The sequence below is a fragment of the Enhydra lutris genome, unplaced genomic scaffold (assembly GCF_002288905.1).
Source record: "Enhydra lutris kenyoni isolate GAN:26980312 unplaced genomic scaffold, ASM228890v2 scaffoldscaffold3, whole genome shotgun sequence".
Classification (NCBI taxonomy): domain Eukaryota; kingdom Metazoa; phylum Chordata; class Mammalia; order Carnivora; family Mustelidae; genus Enhydra; species Enhydra lutris.
This window is the reverse complement of record NW_019154087.1, coordinates 17,906,897-17,930,218: the sequence shown is the minus strand read 5'-3', so window position 1 is coordinate 17,930,218 and position 23,322 is coordinate 17,906,897. Positions and strand designations below refer to the sequence as shown.

General features: G+C 39.1%; 1 protein-coding gene across 1 annotated transcript in view; it reads left to right on the top strand.

The window, feature by feature from the left end:
- LOC111152577 (ankyrin 2) overlaps window positions 1-23,322 on the top strand; it is a 326,153-nt gene that overhangs the window by 232,844 nt on the left and 69,987 nt on the right. Inside the window, exons 19-23 of the mRNA XM_022511070.1 lie at window positions 237-335; window positions 1,059-1,157; window positions 7,785-7,883; window positions 8,831-8,929; window positions 17,760-17,832. Coding sequence (XP_022366778.1) covers window positions 237-335; window positions 1,059-1,157; window positions 7,785-7,883; window positions 8,831-8,929; window positions 17,760-17,832 — 469 coding nt within the window. The remainder of the gene's footprint in view (window positions 1-236; window positions 336-1,058; window positions 1,158-7,784; window positions 7,884-8,830; window positions 8,930-17,759; window positions 17,833-23,322) is intronic.

Sequence of the window (23,322 nt, the reverse complement as noted above, 5' to 3'; positions counted from 1 at the left end):
ATCATAATAGAAGCACCTAAATAAAGAAAATGTAATTTGTTGAAAGTATTGACTAACTTAGAGAATATGTCTCAGAAAGTCATATTAACTTGGAGGGTTTGTTTTAGAGATCAAAAGTTGCAGGTTCTAGGGAGAGGCTATGAATTTTCCAGGATTTTTTTTAAGACACGATATCATAGATGATGAAACATACTTTCTTCTTCAAGTGTACCCATTTGCTTCCATTCTCTCTATAGAGTGGACTCACGTCTTTACACCTTGCAGCCCAGGAAGACAAAGTGAATGTTGCTGAAATTCTTACTAAGCATGGGGCTGACCAGGATGCTCACACGAAGGTAAAGTGAATCGCTTTCCATATTGTGGTGGGTTCTGACTTGGATGACTCCCAGTAGCCCCCACTCAGATTTCCCCCAGTTCAAGCATCCTTCCTCAAAAGTCCGTTCTGAATTATGTGAATTTACTCACAAATCTATAATGGCTCTCCATTTTTGCTGGAATCAAGTCCAAGTGGAGATCATGATATCAGGACCCTTTATAAAAAGATTCTAATTTTGCTGGCTTAAGTCAGCCTCTCTCCCTTATTGCTCTGGCAATCTGGATGACTTGCTCTTTTCCTCCTGTATTTGCTTGCCTCCAGCCCTTGGTCTTGAAAATGGCTTTTCCTTCTCTATGCCATTAAAATTTTCAAGCCCACTTTAAGCTATACTTTTGTGCATTTCCTCCACAACCTCCCATCAGACTCAGTTTTTCTTCTCTATTTTCAGATGCAATTATTCGTGTCTCTCTTTTAGCTCTTTGTCAGATGAAGTCACACACGTGTCTGATTTCCTTTGCTGGTGTTAAGTTCCTTATGCTCAGGATCTGCTTCTCTCCATATTTGTATCCACAGGAAGTGTAAATATTTATACAATATTTACATCAGTAATATTTATACAATGGAATAGACTTTTTACCCTTCCCACCATTACTGAGAATCTACCTAATCCCTCTCCCTTTGAGTATTAACCACTAGAGTATGTATGCATTTATTTATTGATCTATTTATGTATTTGTTATAGCTTGGTTACACTCCTTTAATTGTGGCCTGTCACTATGGAAATGTGAAAATGGTCAACTTTCTTCTGAAGCAGGGTGCAAATGTCAATGCAAAAACGAAGGTAAATAAAATACTTATACTCATTTTCATTTTTCTATAAGCAAAGAGGTTCAGCCATATGAATACTTCACTAGCTCACCATAGCTTCAAGTGTACTTTTTCCCTTTTAGTTCTTTTAAAGGGACTTTGAATAAGCTATATAGCTTTGTACAGTTGTTTGCGACTTTTCATTCTCCGAACCTTTGTCAGCCATGTAGGTTAGCTTCAGAACTACTTTTGTTATAGAGCTGAAGTAGCACTTATCCAGTTAACAGTTTACTACAGTAAAAAAAGAAGCCTGCTGGGTAGAACATTTTGATGTTCTAGAAAATTCTTTATGTTATTTTAAGGCCTTGGTCCCCCTTCCTGAAACATCCTCCTTCTGCATGAGGAAAGGAGATAGACAGCCTAGATTGTGTCTTTCATTTAGAAAAAGATTTTGTATATTTATTAGAGAGAGAGAGAGCAAGAGAGCATGTTAGTGTGGGAAGGGGCAGAGGGAGAGAGAGAATCTCAAGCAGACTGCCCGATGAGTGTGGACCACAACCTGGAGCTCAATCCCAGGACCCCGAGATCATGAGTCTGGCACTCAACTGACTGAGCCACCCAGGCATCCCTCATTTTTAAAATTTTTAAACTAATATTCATTAAGTGCATGCTAGAAGTCACATATACATTATATATGACTTTTTATATATTAATTCATTTAATCCTTAAATAACCTCATAGGTGCTATTAGCATCTCTATTTTACATAGTGAATTTGAATAACTTATCTAAGGTCACAAAGTATTAGTTGGAAGAATTGGAATTCCAACTGAGACAACTTGCCTCACGGCCAAAGCTCTGTTCTAACTTCCATCCCACTCCAGATCATTAACGTCAACTCACTATACCTAAAATCTTATCAGTGGTCATTCACTCTCCTACCTGGCATTTATTCCATGCTATCAAATCCTGTTGCTTCCTTCTCCCGAGGAGTTCTCTGATCTGGTCATCCCTTTCCATGATTTTAAGCCTCTATAATGTGACCCAATGTAGTGTAGGTTGCCAGATGACCATTTCATAACTTCCCTACAACTAAACTAGGTGCTTCACTTTCTCCCAACTAAATATTTTCCTGTTTTACCCAGTCTTTTCCTCTCCTAAGATGCTCTCCTATTTAAATCTTATCTATCCTTAAACTACAACCTTTATAATGCTTTCTCACACTACTTGAACATTTTGATTACTACATCCTATGAATAACAATAGTGCTTCCTTTTTTTTTTTTTAAGATTTTATTTGTTTATTTGACAGAGAGAGAGATCACAAGTAGGCAGGGAGGCAGGCAGAGAAAGGAGGAAGCAGGTTCTCCGCTGAGCAGAGAGCCTGATGCGGGTCTCGAACACAGGACCCTGAGATCATGACCCGAGCCAAAGGCAGAGGCTTAACCCACTGAGACACCCAGGCGTCCCAAGTGTTTCCTTTTTTTAAATGCTCATGTAAAACATATTTTTATTATTAGTACATACTTTTAAATCTCTTTGTGTTTTTATCGGTGATGCATTATAAAAGATGTGGTATGTGGTTTTTAAAAAATTGAGGTCACCTCCTCTTGACCCCTGAGGGAAGGATCCCTCCCTCTAAATATAGAGGAGATAGCTGAGAACAGGACACCCAATATCATTTAACATTTAAATCTGTTTTCTTTCACTTAAAAAAGGCTTTTTTTTTTTTTTTTTTTAACAGAGAGAGAGATCACAAGTAGGCAGAGAGGCAGGCATAGAGAGAGGAGAAAGCAGGCCCCCCGTCGAGCAGAGAGCCCGATGCGGGCCTCGATCCCAGGACCCCGAGACCATGACCCAAGCCGAAGGCAGAGGCTCAACCCACTGAGCCACCCAGGCGCCCCTAAAAAAGGCTTTTTAACTTGTGATACCTTTCACTTATTTTTCCCAAGTCCCCATCCCTGCCTCTAGCAACCACCAATCTGTTCTCTGTATCTATGAGTTGGATTTTGTTTTGTTTTGTTTAGATTCCACACATAAGTGAGATCATGCAGTATTGTGTCTTTCTCTAACTTATCTCACTTAGCATGATGCCCTCCAGGTCCATGCATGTTGTCCCAAATGGCAAAATTTCATTTCTTTTTATGGCTGAATCATATTACATTGTGTGTGTGTGCACGCGCAATTTTATTTATTTCTTTATTCATTCATCCACTGATGGATACTTAGGTTGCAGCATATCTTGGCTATAATAAATGATGCTGCAAGGAATATGGGAGTGCATACAGCTTTTTAAGTAAGTGTTTTTGTTTTCTTACACAGAAGAGGGATTGCTAGACCATATGGTAATTCTATTTTTCATTTTTTGAGGCACCTCCATACTGTTTTCCACAGTGGCTGCCCTAGCTTACATCCCCATCATTCCCACCAACTCTGTTACATTTGGGATATCACATGGAAATGCTTAGTGAGGCAATGATGTGTAAGGTCTGGGCTGGAAGTTGTTAAGGATAACACAGAGCTGACTTGATCGCAAATGTTTTTACCCAGTGGCAGCTGAAGGGCCCTATCTAGTAAAGCAAGGTTGGAACATAACACCAGACTTCAGTGCAATCAAGTTGTTTCAAGGGAAAGAGAAAAGAATAATACAACTGCGGCTAGTATGTATAAAATAAATTGCAGCTCCAGGTTCCTTGGTCCAGAGAAATATGTAATCACATGTTTGCTTATTTTTTTAAGTTTTTGTATCAGAAATTCTTTTTTTAAAAATATTTTATTTATTTGACAGAGAGAGATCACAAGTAGGCAGAGAGGCAGGCAGAGAGAGAGGGGGAAGCAGGCTCCCCACTGAGCAGAGAGCCTGACGCGAGGCTCAATCCCAGGACCCTGAGATCATGACCTGAGCCGAAGGCAGAGGTTTAACCCACTGAGCCACCCAGGCGCCCCCAGAAATTCTTAATGCAGCTCTGTGAGTGGGCTCAACTAAATTAGTCTGAGTTTTCAGTCATCATTCAAAATGCTAATGATTAGAAAAGTAAGAAGTTTTGGAAGTCAGTCTTTTTATATTCTCTTAGAAGCAGAAACAAAATTGTATCTGTACATCGCCATATTTACAGGTGAATTAAAGATAGTTACTTTTTAAATTATAAACACTACTATTGACCTTCAAGATTCAAAATTTCATCTGACTCTAGCAAGAGCAGCTGCTGCCTAGTTTCTGAGCAATTCTTGAGTTCTCATGACATTGTACTTTGAGCTTATTTAAAAGCTCTAATAAGCCTCTCTCTCTCTCTTCTCTCTCTCTCTCTCTCCGCCTGCCTCTCTGCCTACTTGTGATCTCTGTCAAATTAATAAAATCTTAAAAAAAAAATAAATAAAAGCTCTAATAAGAATTCTCAGGCATCAGCACCTAACACCATTTTTTTCCTGAGTCAGATCACACATAAGCACACAGGAAAGACATTCCTGCTGGGATCCAGATTTTCTCCTGAAAGGAATAAATGCAACTATGCAATGAGACTTTGGAGGAACTTGAAAAGTTACCATATTTTTTTGTTAACTGTGTGATTGTTGAGGTAATATTTACAAGCCAGACATATTGTCTAGAGAACATCATTTATCTACCTGGGGTTTGGTATGCATTCGAATAGACATTTGGTTGAGAGAAAAATCTCATTTTAATTTTTCAGGTTTTATTTTATTTATTTATTATTTTTTTTTTTTAGTGAACTCTGTAGATTTTACTTGCTTTTAGAAGTAAATATAACTTTTAATATGTCTTCAGGGAGTGCATAGCTACATAAATGGAAAGATGTTCTTTTAATAAACATCTCGGGATTTTTTTCACACAGAATGGCATTTTTGGAAAATGATTTGTGTTTTCTGCCTCACATCTCATTTAACTATGGTTTTAAAAATTTGTTTTGTTGCTATAAAAATGTAAACATATGTATTGCCTTTAGTCCTCAAACATTCATGATCTGGTATAATAATCTGGAAAAGTGAACTTGTTTTATGAGACTATTAGTTGTTAAAAATGAAAATGAAATCCTACAAACATCCACTTGAGGAAAACTAGATTTGGTTGATTATATGATTAATTTGCAAAGAGTGCATAGAATGTTAGCACGTACAAGAAAATTTTCTTTATGAAATATGCTGTAAAGATCATAGAACTCTTCAGTGAGAAAGAAAAAAAGTGAAATGTTTGTCAGCATTTTCATGGAACTTTAGATCAGTTAAAGAAAAGTTTATGGGGGCACCTGGGTGGCTCTGTGGGTTAAAGCCTCTGCTTTCAGCTCAGGTCATAATTCCAAGATCCTGGGATCGAGCCCCGCATCGGGCTCTCTACTCAACAGGGAGTCTGCTTCTCCCTCTCTTTCTGTCTGCCTCTCTGCCTACTTGTGATCTCTGTCAAATAAATAAAAAATAAAAAATCTTAAAAAAAAGAAAAGTTTATGGGCAACATATATAATCCTTCACCAGATTTGAAATCTTGGCTATTCCCATTTGTTAATGAGGAAATGGAGGGTTAGAGGGGTTTGGTAGAACTGGGTCTAGATCTCCTAGCAGAATGGGCCCAAGACCGTAGATAAGATGTAATCAAATGTTTGCATAAAAGTTTTTGAGTTGCTCCAGACTTCCCTAGCAAATATACTTGTGCACCAGAGGTTTCGGGTAAAGGTTAAATTAAATCAGGCCTGGGAGACAGACACCTTTCTGGGCACTGTGTGTTGAGGACTCTGTAAATTGTGAGCTCTTAGGGGCAAGAATGCTACTCTAGCATTATTAATTTACATAAGCACAGTGTCTCCTACTTAGCACAAAGCATGTGGTTAGTAAATGCTTGCTGAATGAATTCACTTGGTTGCTACTGAAGAAGTGAACAAATTCGGTTAGAGAAGAAGAATTTTCAGGGAAAAAAAATGCCACTTACTTTATGCTTCTCAAATGTGCGTGGATTATCTCATTTGAGAGCAGAGACCCTGCAATAGCGATAAGTTTCTCAGGGTCCCTGTAATTGGCTTCTATTTCCAGGTTTCCTGGGGTGATGCCATTGGAGGGAGAGATAGCAGACATGGCAGAGCTGATGATGTTCCAGACTGAAGGACATGCAGACTGATAGACTCTCACAAATACAGGGACATCCCCGTGGATGGAAAGGCCACAGCAAAAGCATAGAAGGAGTCTCAGGGCACCTTGTGTTTATAGATGGACACTTTATGTAGGCAGGAGTAGCAAAAGTGCATGTTGGTCATGAGGCAGCAGTGACACTAGGTAAAAGGGACATATACTCCTACAAGTTTATGGTATGAATGGGCTACTCAGAACTTCAAACCCAGATAACAGAATTTTATCAGGGTGAGGCAGGTAGATAATACAAAAAGTAGTCTGATACCCATTGGCTATCAAGATCTACACAGGTTCTGAACCTAGAATAATTGCAAAGAAATTACTTAACTGTTATTTTCCATTTCATCTCTGAAATTGGAAGAAAACATTTATTCAATCATGTATTCATTCACTCAGTCACTCATGGTGGTGTATGAGACACCACCTATGTACCAAGCACCCTCATTTTTAGGATGACAATAAAGATTCAAAGACAACTACAAGGCCTGGCATCTGGCACAAAATAAATGTTCAGTGAGGGATATTAGTGTTTTGTTTGCCTCCAAGGATTCCAGTGCCTTTGTTTAATGAATGTGAATATGCAGCCAACCGGTTCCATACCTGCCACCCATTAGAATTCTGAGCAAGACTGTCGTCACACTAATCTCAGCAGCATTTCCTCACAAATCATGGATTACAGAGCTTTCATCTAAACTTTCAGTTTAGACCAGAGTGTTACAAAGAACTTTATTTTTAAAGTCATTTTTAATTGAGGGTGGGCCACTCATCATCCAATGAAATCTTCCATTCTCTAAGCATGGTCTTCTTTGACCACAGTTGCTCTCTGAAAGGAAGATAAGATTTAGATTTACCCCCATCAATTTAGAATCCCTAAAGCTGGCACAAAGATTCATTATTAGAAAAGTCATGACAGGGGCACCTGGGTCGCTCAGTGGGTTGAGCCCCTGCCTTTGGCTCAGGTCATGATCTCAGGGTCCTGGAATGGCCCGCATCAGGCTCTCTGCTGGGCAGGGAGCCTGCTTCCTCCCCTCCCCCCTGCCTGCCTCTCTGCCTACTTGTGATCTGTCAAATAAATAAATAAAATTAAAAAAAAAGAAAAGTCATGACAAACAAGCATTTTTTTGAATTTGTATTTATATTGTATTTGTATCAGAGTCCTCAGATTTCAGCTAAAAATGTTACTTTCTTTATCCCTAAGGAAGAATTCATTGTGATAACGTTCTTTTGTCATTATAAATCTCTCAGTATACCCATTTTAATGCCAATTAGTTAAAATATATTAATAGCTCTGATCTCCAGTTTGTCAGTCCTTCTATTTCATAAGCTAGTCTTTTCGCTTTGTTTAGCATACCATAAGGTGAGAAGGAGTGTTTGTTGCTGACACATGGGTTGGTGGGGATACGGAGCTCCAAATAAACAGCATTCTTGACGGTTTTGTTGTAAGACTAAGAAATTCAACATGAAGTCTAACCGAACTTTCCTTCTCCTGCTGCAAACCTATGCTGGGTCCATGGCCACCGTCACCTACAGAATGGCTACACGCCTCTGCACCAGGCCGCCCAGCAGGGCCACACGCACATCATCAACGTCCTGCTGCAGCACGGGGCCAAGCCCAACGCCACCACCGCGGTAAGCCAGGCGCCGCCGCCCAGCACCGCGCCGCCGCCGCTGCCTCCTCCTCGCCCGCCCTGGCGGCCCCTTGTCTGAGCTGGGTTCAGACACGCGCCTTCGATAAGGCCCCCGTACTCTGGAAAGCCCGGGAATTCTGGAAGGGCTTTCCAGAAATCAGCGTGACTCCGGCAGCGCTTCCTGGGGAGGGAGCGCAGTCGGCCTGACTCGGCCATCTCTCTCGGGAGAGTGGGGCCCTGCGCGGAGGCTGCTGGAACGTGCTCTGCTCGCAGCTGGTGCTCAGATGTGAACTCTAGGGCAGCCCCCCCCCCGCCCCTGCTCCCGCCCGGTCTTGTTAAGGGAGCCCGGCCTGCGAGGCTCCTGGCTCAGACAAAGCTCTTCGGGATGTGGAGCCATTGAAATGTAAACTAAGCGGTGCAATTAAACAAACCGGGGTCCCCAGTGGCCCGCGCTGGAGCGGGAGTTGCTCGCTTGTGTTATTTTGCTGCACGGCGAGCTTCTGCACAGCTGTAGCTAAATGTGTGACCAAGTTCCCTGGGGTGACGTCCTACCTGCAGCAGATGGCCTGACCTCTGACGAGGAGTAACGGTACTCGGTACTGGCTAATCATTTTCGGAGGCAGCGTCCTCAGTTCACGGGGTCCTTTCCTAAACACAGTGCAGTATCTTGTCGAGATGTTTGACAACCTCAGGGTTAAAGCGTCAAGTGCTTCTTATTAGAAGAGCAGGCAGATGCAGCTTGTTGTGTTACCATGGTGACCCGGGCCATAGTCTAAAGAAGTTACAAAGAGATTCAGATGTAATGGTAAAAACTAGTGATTTTCCTAAGCTGTGCCTGGTTTTGGAAGGAAATGCTGGCTCAGGCGGAGCAGCCGGTGAGCTCATTGGCTCACAGCGCGGTCCTCCCTCTCAGTTCTCCCTCTCTCTCTTTCATTGCACTCTCTTCAGAATGGCAACACCGCCTTGGCGATTGCTAAGCGTCTGGGCTACATCTCCGTGGTCGACACCCTGAAGGTTGTAACAGAGGAGGTCACCACCACCACCACGGTGAGTAGGAGCTCGTGGGCTTGGGTTCCACTGTCTTGGTTTTCAAGCCACATACTTTTGCGCTTACAAACTATGTGGAGCTTTTGGTTTGGAACTTTGGGTGAATATATGGTACACCATAGAGGAATGCAGATGTAAGTGCATTGACACAGCTAGTGGGGGGGGGTGGCTTCTTTTCCTTAACATAAATCCATGTAAAATATAAACATAATTGTATAATATTTAGTTCCTTTTTGGAATTTTGGAATTTTGGCCGGGGAGGGGGGCTGCCTTGCCCTTTCACTGTAGTTGGGTGTGACACCTACTTCTGGCTAAGTGGTAGGACACTCCAGAGCAAATCTTAGCCAGGTCAACCTCTGGAAAGACCCATATATATCCTCCTGATGCCATGCTAACGATTGGGCCTAGTGCATTCCCGTGAGAACGGTTCCTCCTTACTTCCTTCTTATTTCTGATTATCATATTTTTTAATTGAAAAAGGGAGTTGGTTGTACTTAGTAGGTCAGCTGTATCTGTATCATGACAGATACAGATTTATTTAAAATTTAAATAAAAAAATTTTATTTAAAATTTTATTTAAAATTTTTTATTTTCGCTAGTTGGGATATGACTGCTGATTATTTAGGAGGAGCAGGGATCATTGATGGCCTTGCGGGAGAATGAAGTCTCTGGGACTAATGAGTCTTAAGGCTGTTGTACCATTTAGTTGGAGCAAAACTGAAAGGAGACTGCCCCATAGGGGGGACTCACAGCTGAAAGAGGAAGTGCTGTTCTCTTTCGCACTTTTTATTAACTTTTTTTTTCTTAAGCATGAACTCTAAGAAACAACAGCTCTTTAATTTCTCTTTTTTAAAATAGAAAATTAGGGTGATGGTGGAGCATTAGATGTGTTCTTCAGAGACAATAAGATCACAAAAAAACATGAAAAGTCTGAATGGGTTCTAGTAAATGCCTTAAGTAAGAAAGGATATGTGTAGAGTTTTAGAACACTTGTTTCTTTGGATAGATACGTGGAAAAAGAAAGACATTTTATTCTTCAGACTGACACCAAGTTCCTGTTGACATTGAAGCAGATGGAATACAGTTGGTTTGATGTGAAATTTTTAATAGAGTGGAGTATGATTTATTAATGAACTGCGAGACATAGCGTGAATTTAGATGGGAGCGAATAGTACTGCTTGTTTTCTCAAGCGGAATCTTAAAACGTTTGGCTAATACACCACCATATTTTTTAAAGATTTAAGGCATGGCTTCAATAAATTATATGAGAGAAAAGTCTTGTCACTACCCATCACTATACTTCTGAGTTGCTATATATGGCTGAATCTTAATGGCCTTTTCTTACTATATGATTTTTTAATACCAGGAAAATCTTCCTGTTAGAGACCTATACATATGTGCCTTTATTTGGCATCTTTGAAACAATGTGCAAGTCACAGATAAGTGAAGCCTGTAGTGGCAAGAGTGGCCAAGTACATCTGTTCTTAGAAGTCATGTTTTCTGTAAACTTTATTAACTTTTCTGGTTATCATTTACATACATTTTTATCAAGTGACCACTAGATGGCAAGCTTGCATCTTTTTTGCTACTTGACCTGCTTTTCTTCCATTCATTTCATTTACTAATCATTCCTCCAATATTTATTGCATATAAAATATGCTCTGAGCTCTATGCTGTGTGGTGAAGAGTCATCAGTGGTAAAAACATTACCCCCCTTCCCCCAGCAGCTTGCAGTTTAGTGGGAGTGGAGAATGGGACTTACTTTTTGTAAGAAAATAAATTCTTCTTTAACATCAACAAAACTATGGAACTTACATGCTCGGTTTCAAAGATCCCAGGCTCATAAATATTACTTGGAGGGAATTACTTTAACTATATAGATCTATATTTGAAAAGAGAAACAATTAGCTTGCTAAATACTATGACTAAGCAAGTTCAGATACCTTTCAAAAATTAGACATAGAGTCATATCTCTGCCACATCTAGCTTTAATGGAATACAAAAACTACTTTTAGAACTCCCTGTGAGCTTTTCTTCTGTTCTGGTAACTATTATTCTCTACCCTGCCCAGCTGAGCATTTCCCCAATTAAAAACCTCTATATTCAGAAGTCAAGTTTCTAGATAAAAAGCCAACGAAGAAATATAAAACATAATGGCATGTTTGCTTTTAGTTGGGGTAAGAAGTCATTGCCCCTATTAACTAAACAAGTACCCACTTTGTCTAAATGGGTAATTGTATTGGTAACATGTTTTGATGCTGCCCTATTTTTACTTTCTGCCTCTTTTAGAATTGATTCTTAGAATTGTGAGTTTTATTGTTCTGTGAAATTGAGTTTCGGGTGAAGGATTGAAAATATGGACTTACTCCTGTCTCTTATGTGAGCCTTCTTACTTTGCACTTCCTCTCTTTGGGAAGAGATTTTAATTCATACTTTTTTTTTTCCATAACGATATTAGTGGTATTAAAAATGAGTATTTAGTGATTACAGATATGGCAGGCATTGAGGGTAGATCTAGGATTCAAATTTAGGTTGTGAGATTCTAAAGTCCGTGTTCTTAACCGCTCTGACTTTACTGATCTTGACTTTACTAAATGCAGCTTACATGTATTTTGTGAAAGAGGTGTTTTCACCTAGTTTTCTATTCAAAACAACCTATCTAAATAGTGCTTTTTGTTTATTTCCATGGAGGCAACATATTCAATATTACTTTCTAAAGTGAATTTGGAATTGCTCACTGGTGATGGACCAATAATAGTACACTAGACAATTTAATAATTATATAAAATTAATAAAATTGAATTTAGTTTGAATTGAATTTAAGTATAATAGTTAAATTACAGTTACACAACTAACATACAAATCTCACATCACTAGATTTACACCGTGTGCCTTTGAGCAGCCCTGTGAGTTCTCTTCCATCAAAGAAAGTTTCCTGTGCTAATCCTCCTTCCGAAGTTCTTTACCCCACAGTATGAATAAAGTCATTGTGTAGAGAGAGGAGGAAGGCAGCAGTCTGTAAAGGAGAAGCCACTGCTTCAGAAATTTTTGAGACATTTTGGAGTTGTGGTTTGTTTCCTTAACCTTTGCTTTTCTAACTTTACTTTGGGGAACCCAGCAGGGGCTGTGAGGTGGTTTAGCATTCTCCCAGGATCACATTCATTGCGCGTGTGCTGGAATGGGCATCAGAGCGCAGAGGACACATTTCCAGCAGCAGAAGCCACCAAACTCAATCGCCTGAGGCAGTTTGGAAGACCGAGATGGGGCTCCTCCCTCTGCTTATTGATCAACTGTCATTGAGTATTTGTATTATTTGCATAATTTTTAAATGATCATGCTTTAAGTTGCATATAATCACTGATATGTAGACCCAGAATTACTGAAATAAAAATAACATCATAAATTGCTGAATAAACTACTAAAATAAAAATGACATTATGGTTATATTACCATTTAAACAGTGGAGAAATTTGTGACAGTAAAGAAAATGTATATATTCAAAGTCCTAAATCTTATCTGATGCTGTAAATCAGTTAAAATGGGAATCCTAGAAATAGCAATGCAGTAAATACACATGAAGTCATTGGACACCTTTTGAGGTGGAGTTAAGATCTTTTCTTTGAGTATAGGTCTACTGACTAGAAGGAGGCTAAAAGATCATTCTCGCACAAAGAACTTCAGTCTTGCACACTATATCCTGTAATACATATATCTTGAGAGTATTCATCGTGTGTGTGTGTGTGTGTGTGTGTGTGTGTATTCTTTAAGATTTATGTATTATTTTTTAGAGAGTGTGCACCAGGGTGGGAAGGGAGAGAATCTCTAGTAGATTCTGCATTGAGTGCAGAGCCCATCACCAGGCTCGATCTTATGACCCTGAGATAAGGACCTGAGCCTAAATCAGGAGTCAGACACAACCGCTTGAGCCACCCAGGTGCCCCACATTCATCCTGTATATTATCTTAAAGTAACATTATACTGCAGGCAGAACCTTTTTAAACTTTTGACATACTATTTTTTTTTCTCGTCTGCTTTGTCTTAAGCACACCTTAATTGAGTACAAATTATTTTTGGTGACTGACCTTTGTTGAGGTTCCCAAACCATTTACATTGGTTTTTGTAGAAAAATGTTTACATACTATTTCAGTTATTACAGACATTCTATTAACATGTACCGTTGGTATAAATAGGTTTGTGAACAAAACCAAATTTAGCCTGTCACCCTACTGATGGGAGCCATTGTGTGTGGGCCTTAGTAGGTGGCATATTAGACACGATCCCTCACCACGATGTGGTGACTTGGTGAGTATGTGATACAAAGGAAATGGTTGACGAGGGGTGTGGGCTAAGGGGAGGCCGGTTAAGCACACTGTTGTGTAAAACAAACCAAATATCTATTTACAAAACAGCATGTAAAGGACTCATGTTTTATTTTTTACATCTTTCCCACATCGTGATAAATATTAAAACTCTTTATTAAGGATTCCATCTATCCTATCCTATTTATATTGCCGTATTATCTGATTTAATTACATACTATTAAATTTGTGCATAGTACACTACCCATTTTAACTTTAAATTGGTTTCTAATCTTGACTATAGACTCTTAGATTCTGTAGCAGACAGTTGCCCATGATCATTTAATTATATCTTTGTTTTCCATGTACTATTTAGATGCATTTGTGTAAAACCATATTTATATTTGATAATCAAGTTTTCAAAGTTCACTGCGTTTTAAAGAAAAGATGTATTTATTATAACATTACTCATGAGTAGGAAGACTTATTTATCATCTACTCAACAAATATTTATTGATGGCCTTCTAAAAGGTCAAGCACTACATCATGAACAGATGCATGCTATACTTACTACATTGCATAGAGAGGGCATTTGTACTATCTGTACAGAAAAATATCTGTGACCAGTGTGATCACTGTGTGTTACTTTTTCTGTTGCCACGAATATTTGCTGGTAATAACTTTGATAGTATTCAATGACCAAACTAGAGCAATGGTATTTCCACTCTTAGAAATTCCAGTCCACTCTTAGAGATTTGAAGAAAATATAGTCCTATTATCAGTGTCTGAAAATATAAATGAAGTATGTCAGGCAATATAACTTGATCATTTAGAAATATTTCCATCACTTATTTTCTTTCTTTCTTTTTTTTTTAAAGATTTTATTTATTTATTTGACAGACAGAGATTACAAGTAGTCAGAGAGGCAGGCAGAGAGAGAGAGAGGGAGAAGCAGGCTCCCCGCTGAGCAGAGAGCCCAATGTGGAGCTCAATCCCAGGACCCTGGGATCATGACCTGAGCCGAAGGCAGAGGCTTTAACCCACTGAGCCACCCAGGTGCCCCTCCATCACTTATTTTCAAATAGAGAAGCATCCTCTTGTGGAATGTTTCCTGTGAAGGGCAGATACTCTAGAACATCTCCGCAAAAATAAACTTCCTGGTGTAGTCTAATATGGTAGCTGTCCCTTCACATTTTTGAATCATTTTATTTACACTGAGGATCTTATAAAAAGAGTTTCAGAAAATGCTTAATGGATTATCATAGCTTAATAGGACGTCCCTGTCTTTCCCATATTTTAAATGCAAATCACTTTCTGCAGTTTATACACTTTTCCAAATGGGTTGCGACTTGAGCTGCACGATAGATCCATCTGAGCACCTGTTTCACAGCTGAGCCCACAGGACTCTGACTTAATTGTCCTGCCGTGGTATCTAAGTGATGGTATTTTAAAATCTTCTCTAATGATTTTAATATGCAGCTAGAGTTAAAAACCATGGATACGGAACATAGGTTTTAATTTATCCTTGTTAAATTTGTAAGCTAATTACTATTAAAATAATTAAATGGGGGGGGCGCCCGGGTGGTGCAGTCGGTTAAGCACCAGCCTTGGTTTCACCTCAGACCATGGTCTCAGGGAAGTGAGATTGAGCCCGGCATCCCGCTCTGTGCTCTGTGTGGAGTCTGCTTTAGATTCTCTCTCCCTCTGCCCGCCCCACCCCCCGCCCCAGCTCATGCACTCTCTTTCCCTCAAATAAATAAATTAATTAAAAAAATAAAATAAATGATACAATAGTCTTCTTAAGTTTGTTTAACAAATATTTATTGACCAGCTATTAATATCCAGAATTTTGAATGAATGCTTTTGTCTTTCCTAAAGTTGAGTTTGTTTTCAGTAAATAAGACATTATGGAATTATTTAAATATCGTAATCAACATGTGGGAAAGCTGAATTCAATACTTTACTCTCCAATTGTGCCTTCATCCAGAGAACAGGAGACTTCCCTTACTTTCTCGGTTTCTTCCCATTCTTGAACTGGTTTATCACCCCAAAGAAAATCTGTTTAGTTGTTGTGTGGATTTTACATATATTTTGCCTAATTTTGTATCATTGATTTGTTCAATATATATTTGAGAAGCACCTGCTAGATTTCAGATTCTTTGGAAACAGACCAACTCTTCAATGACTCACACTCTCATGTGGGAGCAGAGAAGGCGCAGACCACTGTGTGTGGTGTGGTGTCTCCTGTGTCGTGACAGTACACAGCAGCAGGCAATCACGGTGAAACAGACTCATCAGGGAGGATTGGGAATGTTTCTCCAAGGAAATTACATCTAATATGAGCCAAGAAAAGGGGTGAAGAATATTTCTGGTAAAGGAAGGAATATATGGAAAAAATTTGAGGTGTGAGAGACCGTGACCTGCGAACATGGCTGTAACATGAGGAGAAGGGGAGGTCTCCCTGCCTCTTCTTACTACATCACCCAGCTCTCCTGGACCGTTTGCTTGTTTTCTGAGGAAATGGGGAACCACTGAAAGGGTTCACAGAATGCAGTATTGCATTATGATTTCATCAGTCCCTCCTGACACATAGATATTATACAGGTAGATGTGAATACATTTTCAGATTAGTTGAATTTCCTCATAAATCTATTTGAAGTTCTCTACTGCTTTCTGAAAGAAAAGAATTTGGTGTCATTCAAAAAAGTCTGTAATATCCATGTAGCAAAGCTTAAAAACCTAAGATAACCTATTGTTGTATTTTAGTGACTTTAGTTGAAGAGTTAACTTATTTTGAGAGATTAGGTTTTTAGAGTTCCCATAATGATGCCAGTCAGTGCACTTACTACATTTTCAGTGCTGACACTAGAGATAGGAGTTTGAGACTTCACTGTCTGTAGGTGGTATTTAAAGTAGTGTGATTTTTTTTTTTTTTAAATCATTGTGGTATCCCTGGTGTCTAAAACAGTGCCTGGCATGTGGTAGGCACTCAAAATGTTTCCTGAGTGCCTGAATGACTAAAAAGTTCAGAGGATCTTCAGTTAAAGAGGGATTTAATACTGAATTATAATGATAATAATGATGTTATACTAGCTGACATTTATTGAGGGCTAATATATTCCAAGCACTGTCCTTAGAGCTCTTATGTATATTATTTCATTTAGTCTTCAAATCAATTTTATGAAGTAGCAGTATTATCCCTGTTTTATAAATGAGAAAATTGAGGCCCAGAGAAATGAGGGAACTTGTTAAGAAATGACAAAGTTAGCATTCGAACCCAGGCAGCCAGTCTCCAGAATCTGGTCTCTTTTTTTTTTTTTTTAATGATTATTTATTTATTTGACAGACAGAAATCACAAGTAGGCAGAGAGGCAGACAGAGAGAAAGGAGGAAGCAGGCTCCCTGCCAAGCAGAGAGCCCGATGTGGGACTTGATCCCAGGACCCTGGGATCATGACCTGAGCCAAAGGCAGAAGCTCAACCCCCTGAGCCACCCAGGTGCCCCCAGAATCTGGTCTCTTAACCTTACATTGCGTATCAGGAATGGAAGGCAGTGGACTTGACAACTCTGGAGTGCCGTTGTGGAAGGGGAATAAGCAACAAACCAGAATTATAGACCAGTGTAATACCAGAAGGATGATTGACTCTCTACTCTTGGTCCTCTGATCCCAGAAGAGATGCATCACATTTTCTGCCCAAATAGTTTGTCTTTTTTTTTTTTTTTTTAAAGATTTTATTTATTTATTTGACAGAGAGATCACAAGCAGGCAGAGAGAGAAGAGGAATCAGGCAGAGAGAGAGGAGGAAGCAGGCTCCCCTAGAGAGCAGAGAGCCCGATGCGGGGCTCGATCCCAGGACTCTGAGATCACGACCTGAGCCGAAGGCAGCGGCTTAACCCACTGAGCCACCCAGGCGCCCCCCAAATAGTTTGTCTTGCACATTGTTTACAACTTCTTTTCCAATGGCTTTGTTTTTATAAATTACTAGGCTCATTGCTTCTTTTTAAAACTTTTCTGGAGACATTACTCAGTTCATTTTAGGGAAGCCCTGAAAACATTAACCTGCTTTCTCAATATGATTAATTAATGCCATCATTAAATAATTTATTTTTCAAATAGGAACTCAAAATAATGAACTCTTTTATCAATTATTTTTATTACCATATAATGTATTATTTGCCCCAGGGGTACAGGTCTGTGAATTGTCAGGCTTAACACATTTCACAGCACTCACCATAGCACATACCCTCCCCAATGTCCATAACCCAGCCACCCTATCCTAACTCCCCCCATCCCCCAGCAACCCTCAGTTTGGCCTTGTTGTATGACTTCACTGGAGTCAATGATCATTTATCTTCCAAAAGAACAAATGAATTTTCATGAAAGAGAATAAGCTCCCAAAACATACATGTGGGGAGATGAAATGCTCAAGGACTTATGGCTTGCTGATGCTATCCACGTGACCTCCTCTGTGATTGCTTTCTCTTTTGTTTGATTTTAACTTGCATATCAATAATTTTTTTTTTCTTCCCAGACCATCACTGAAAAACACAAGCTAAATGTTCCTGAGACAATGACTGAGGTTCTTGATGTTTCTGATGAAGAAGGTAAGACTTTTATTTGGTCTTCATTGTCTTACACAAAGGCAAGCAAGCTATCCTTTTTCTCTGGGACTAAGCTGGTACCGTGAGTGTGGGTGACAGCCTCTTAACATTTCAAGTCACTTTTTCACCTGTTTCAAAACATCTACTTTTGTCATTTGGGAAAAGAGGATAGTGATTTGTCTATTTTCAATGGGTATTATCTTTAATGTCTTACTAAGTAATGACTGGAAAAGGGGAAAGATGCTGGAAATTGGCCATATGTTAGAAAAATCTACCTGATAATACAATTATTATTACTACATGTTTTGATTGTGTTAACATGCCTTTTTTTTAATTAAAATGCCTTAAAGTAAAAGACTTTGAAGTATACTCTCAATGGTATATTGAGAAATCTGTTTCTGATTAGTTCAAATAATCAGAATAAATTTTAATTCCAGAGGAGAGGAGGCTTATATAAGATTAAAAATAACATGTAAGTCATACTAATTCAACATAAGAATTTGTTTAAATCATAAAACATGCTCTGTATAGCTTTAGAGTTGACAAAAATTTTCTAAGGTAGTGGATTTCAGACGTTGAGAAGTTTGTTGCTCTAACGGGAGTACAGGGGACTGCCTGGGGTGGGAATGGGGTGTTGTGCTGCAAGTCTGTCCCTCCATAAGAGTTTCCAGCTCCCGACTTCTACTTCAGTTAGAGGAGTTGACTTTTCTTGAACAAAAAAAATCTGCCAAAAATTCATGAATGCAGCAAATGAGGTATGTAGCCAAATTTCCATAGTACAGCTTTTGGTCAAATGTATATGTTTGAAAGACTATTGCCATAAAGAATAGTACTAGTTAAAACTTGCCACACACTGGAGAAGGTCCAAACGCTTCCCACTGTAGACAAAGAGAAACTCTGCCAAGGACTAATCTGAGGGAAAGAGCAGCCAAAACCCAGCAACAGAGTGCACGCAGCACACCCAAAACACTCTGAAGCACCAGGCCCTGGACAGTGGATGACCTCTTCTTAATACAGCATTGCTTTAAGGAGCAGGGAACATAATAGGCTTTCTGCAATGCAGAAGACAGAGATCTAGACAAAATGCCAAGATGGAGGGACTCATCTCGAAAGAACAAGAAGAGAGCACAGCCAGAGATCTAAGCAAAACAGATTTAAGTAATACCCTGAACCAGAATTTAAAATTACAACCATAAGGAGACTAACTGGGTTTGAGAAAAGCATAGAAGACACTAGAGAATCCCTCACTGCAGAGATAAAAGAACTAAAAAAACGAGTCAGGCTGAAAAGAATAGTACTATTCTCAATATTAATTGCTTTTATTGAGAAATAGTAAAAGTAGATTTTTAGGTTCTTCACGATGTAATCAGAAGGTGAAACTTTACAAGGAGATGTCATTATCTGGAACTAGTTCGCTCACTGTTTGGTAACAGGTAGTGAGTTATCTCGGCTTTTGTGAGAGCTTAGGACATGAAGGAGCAAATGTTTGGTCACTGGGTTATTAAAAGTAAATTAATAATTGTCAAAGTTAGCATTTCAAGTATTATAACAATTTTATGTTCCATCCTAATACTTGCCAGCTAATTTTAGCATTCATATATGCACATCACATTTTCTTTTGTGGGATCATCTTTTTAAACAGCCCTTAAACAGTTTGGTGACAACTTTATTGATGGGGAAGCTCTTAGTGATTCAGGTACCTTTAGAGGAAGCTATTGGAGTGAAAGCTTTGCTTTTCATTTTTCTTAACTAGATAGAAGCAACTTGCTTAATATTTAAATATGCGTGCCTAATACTAACCTGTTTCTTTTGAAATAGCATGTGTGATGTGGATGGAGTTGTATATGTATGCACGTGAGTGTGTAGATTTTATTAACTCAGAAGCTTAAAGCCATAAATTGCTTATCCTATTAATGATGTTCCTGCTGTTGTTGAGACCTATTACTATAATTAAGTTACCTAATGAGCATCATATAAATATTTTACCAAAACTAATCTCTCCTCTAAGAATACACATTTAGAGAAAAAAATAATTCTTTGTAAGTTGACATTTAACTACCAGGAACCTGTTAAAACTAAGTTAGACTGCATGACTGAATAAACTTCATATCATTCTTGGCTGAAGATAAGTTTTAGATGTGATTAGAAATATGTGAAATTGGTAGTTATCATGTGATTTTTGAAGGTAACTAGGAATAAAAATGAAAGCCCTTAAAATTATGTAGAGGGGGAAAATGACCGATATAAAATATTCTATCTCCCAAGAAGGATCCAAGAAATTTGGCTTTCATATTGCCAAACCCTTTAATGTTTTATGGGCTTCAAATGTTTTCATGGAACCTGGCATTCATATGGACAAAGTGCAGCCACATCTATTTTTAAGGTATTAGCCAATTCTTCCTTTTTTTTTTTAAATTTACAGCTCTTTTGTTTTGATAGTTGTGAGTATTATCAATACTCAAAAGGATATTCAAGCCAAGTACAGATGTCCTTTCAGGCTAACTTGGTAGAATAATCGGGATATCCACCCATGAATCCAGTCAACAGTAGTAAAAGTGATTTTATTGTGTGTAAAGTTCTAGAACTGCTACCATTGGGGAATCAGAGGTGAACACAGTGCGTGTCTTTACAAAACATCGATGGAGAGAGAATGTAGAAGTTAAATGAAGTAGAACAGAAGGTAGTATGTCACCCACTTTTCATATCTGCCTTGGAAGCTAAAGTTGGAGAGACGCAGTACAGTCCTGTGGACTTGCTGAAACTGAGAGATTTATAGGAAAGTGACACAGGTTTTAGAGACACAGTGCCTTTTAGAGGTTTTAGAGACAGGTTTTAGAGACACACTTCCACACAGTGTGGAAGGCCCTGTGAGGGGAAAGTGCATGAGAGAGACACAGAGTAGCAAAATAATCCAGTCATTTGGTTTGGTTCATGCATTAAAACATACTGGACTTCACTGTGAATGTTTGAGTTCTTACCTGAAAAGTCTGGGAAATTAGGACATGTTAAACATTTTGAATAATGATGGAAACAAATCTGATTATCACAAAGATTAAACCAGCAGTGATATACTAAAGGAGTGTATTAGGAAGAAATTGGAAGGAGGCTTAGATATTTTGACAGAAGAGAAAACATTTACTAAACATCTGCAAAGCTAGGGGCTTTGTCTCATTTAATCCCCAGAGCATCCACATAAGCTAGGCTATTGATTCCCCCTCATTTTTTTTTAATTAAAGATTTTTATTTATTTGACAAACAGAGATCACAAGTAGGCAGAGAGGCAGGCAGAGAGAGGTAGGGAAGCAGGCTCCCTGCTGAGCAGAGAGCCTGATGCGGAGCTTGATCCCAGGACCCTGGGATCACGACCTGAGCTGAAGACAGAGGCTTTAACCCACTGAGCCTCATTTTTTTTTTTTTTTTCAGGTGAGGAAATGCTCACCTGAACAGGAGGAGACTAAGACTTAAACACATTAAGTAGTTTGTGCCACAGCACATGACCATCAAATTGTGGGTGGGGAATGTAAACCCAGTGTGAGAGCCGTTATAATACTCAGTCAGATTATATATAAATCCTGGTGGGACAACATGGCGGAGAAATAGAAGGAAAAGATAGAAATGGGAATTCAATCTGAGAGTATCGTACTGTGCAGACAAAAATGCAGCTGCAAATGTAATCCTGTACATCTTCATAGGCTCATGAGCTGATCCCTATCTTTGCTGACTCAGCTCCATGGCAGTAAGTTACATGGTGGGGCTCAGGGGTGATAACACTTACATAACTAAAATACCTGTAGAAATGTGACCCATGTGTCCCATATACTCAAAGGTTTGTGTGCGGATGGTTTGTACAAACTTCTCCACCGGTTCTCTAGAATGATGTGTACTAATGATAGTCAAGAGAACTCCAGAATGGCTGAGTGTTATGATAAAATGTACAGGAACCATCCATTGTCTCCTTTTGTCACACTTCAGCTGTGAACACTTGACAGTGGGCTCCTCCCATCCTCCTCATATTACATGACAGATTCTGCAGCCAACTATTTCTTTCACTTTCTCATAAATAAGAGTAGAGTTTATCTTCCCAAATGTTAACAAGTTGGCTTTTTTTCCCCCTAGAAATAATTTAGATTTATATGCAAACTAGGTAATGCCTGTGGCTTGGTAAACCAATTCATAGAATTGATGTTAGAATTTTTTTCTCCCAGAAATAAACAAAGGGGGACCCCAACTTACTTGACCCATAAAGTATGCCCATATACAGACTTACCAATTACATAAGAGGAAGGAAGTAGTAGGAACAATTAAGTCCTACAAATCTTATAACAAAATGTTTAACCTTGATTTGATCACTATTTAGACATTGATTTTCTTTCTGGACTTTTCATCATTGCTTACCATCACGAACATTTACTTTTGCCAAGTTACTTCACGTAGTATTCTCTAAATAAGTAATGTGTATTACTCCTTCATTCTCACTGTTTATTGCCCTCCATGACCCCTTACACATGAGCCTCTCATCTGAAGTAGCATCAATCTCTGTCCATTAAAGTTGAATCCAAACAAATGATCATCTCCAATATCCTTCTTCAGTGACTCCTTCTCCAGCTTCACTGGAATTTCCTAGGAATATCACAAGAAATTACCATAAACTTGGTGGCTCAAATTTATCCTCTCACAGTTCTGGGAGTGAAAAGTTTATGGTGGGACCATACTAACCTCTGATACTCTATGGTAGAGTCTTTCTGGTGTCTTCAGGTGTCCAGTGGCTGTCAGTGATCCTTGGTGTTTGTTCCTTGGCTTGTAGACAGATCACTCCAATCTCTGCCCACCTGTGGCATTTTCCCGTGTCTCTAAGAACACTCTCATTGGAGCTATCCAATATGATGTCACCTCAGTCCTTAACTTAGACACATCTATAAAAGCCCTATCTCTAAGTTAGGCTCCATTCTCAGGTTCCAAATAGAAGTGAATTTTGTGGGGGAACACTGCTGAACCCGCCACACCATCTTAAAGGGATCTCTCTCTCTCCTCTCATCTTTTTGGTTCTTAAGGTTGACCAACATCATGCATTTTGTGTTTGACTCTAGTGTTATCTGTAGATTGCTATTATTGTTACATCTTGCTTTGTGAGATGTTAAAAAAATTTTTTTTGTTTTTTTTTTTTTAAATAGATTTTAAAAAAAAAGATTTTATTCATTTGAATGAGAGAGACAGAGAGAGCACAAGCAGGGGGAGAGGCAGGAAGAGAGGGAGAAGCAGGTTCCCCACTGAGCATGGAGCCCAAGATGGGGGACTCAATCCCAGAACCTAGGAATCACGACCTTAGATGAAAGCAGACACTTAACCTTCTGAGCCACCTAGGCACCCCATGAGGGAACACTTTAGAGAAGAAAATATATGTAAGGGTGGGCGGGCACCCCTTAACGTAATTTTAAAAACTTTACTCACGTTTTCCTTGGAGCCATCAGATTTACAAATATTTAAACACAGTAC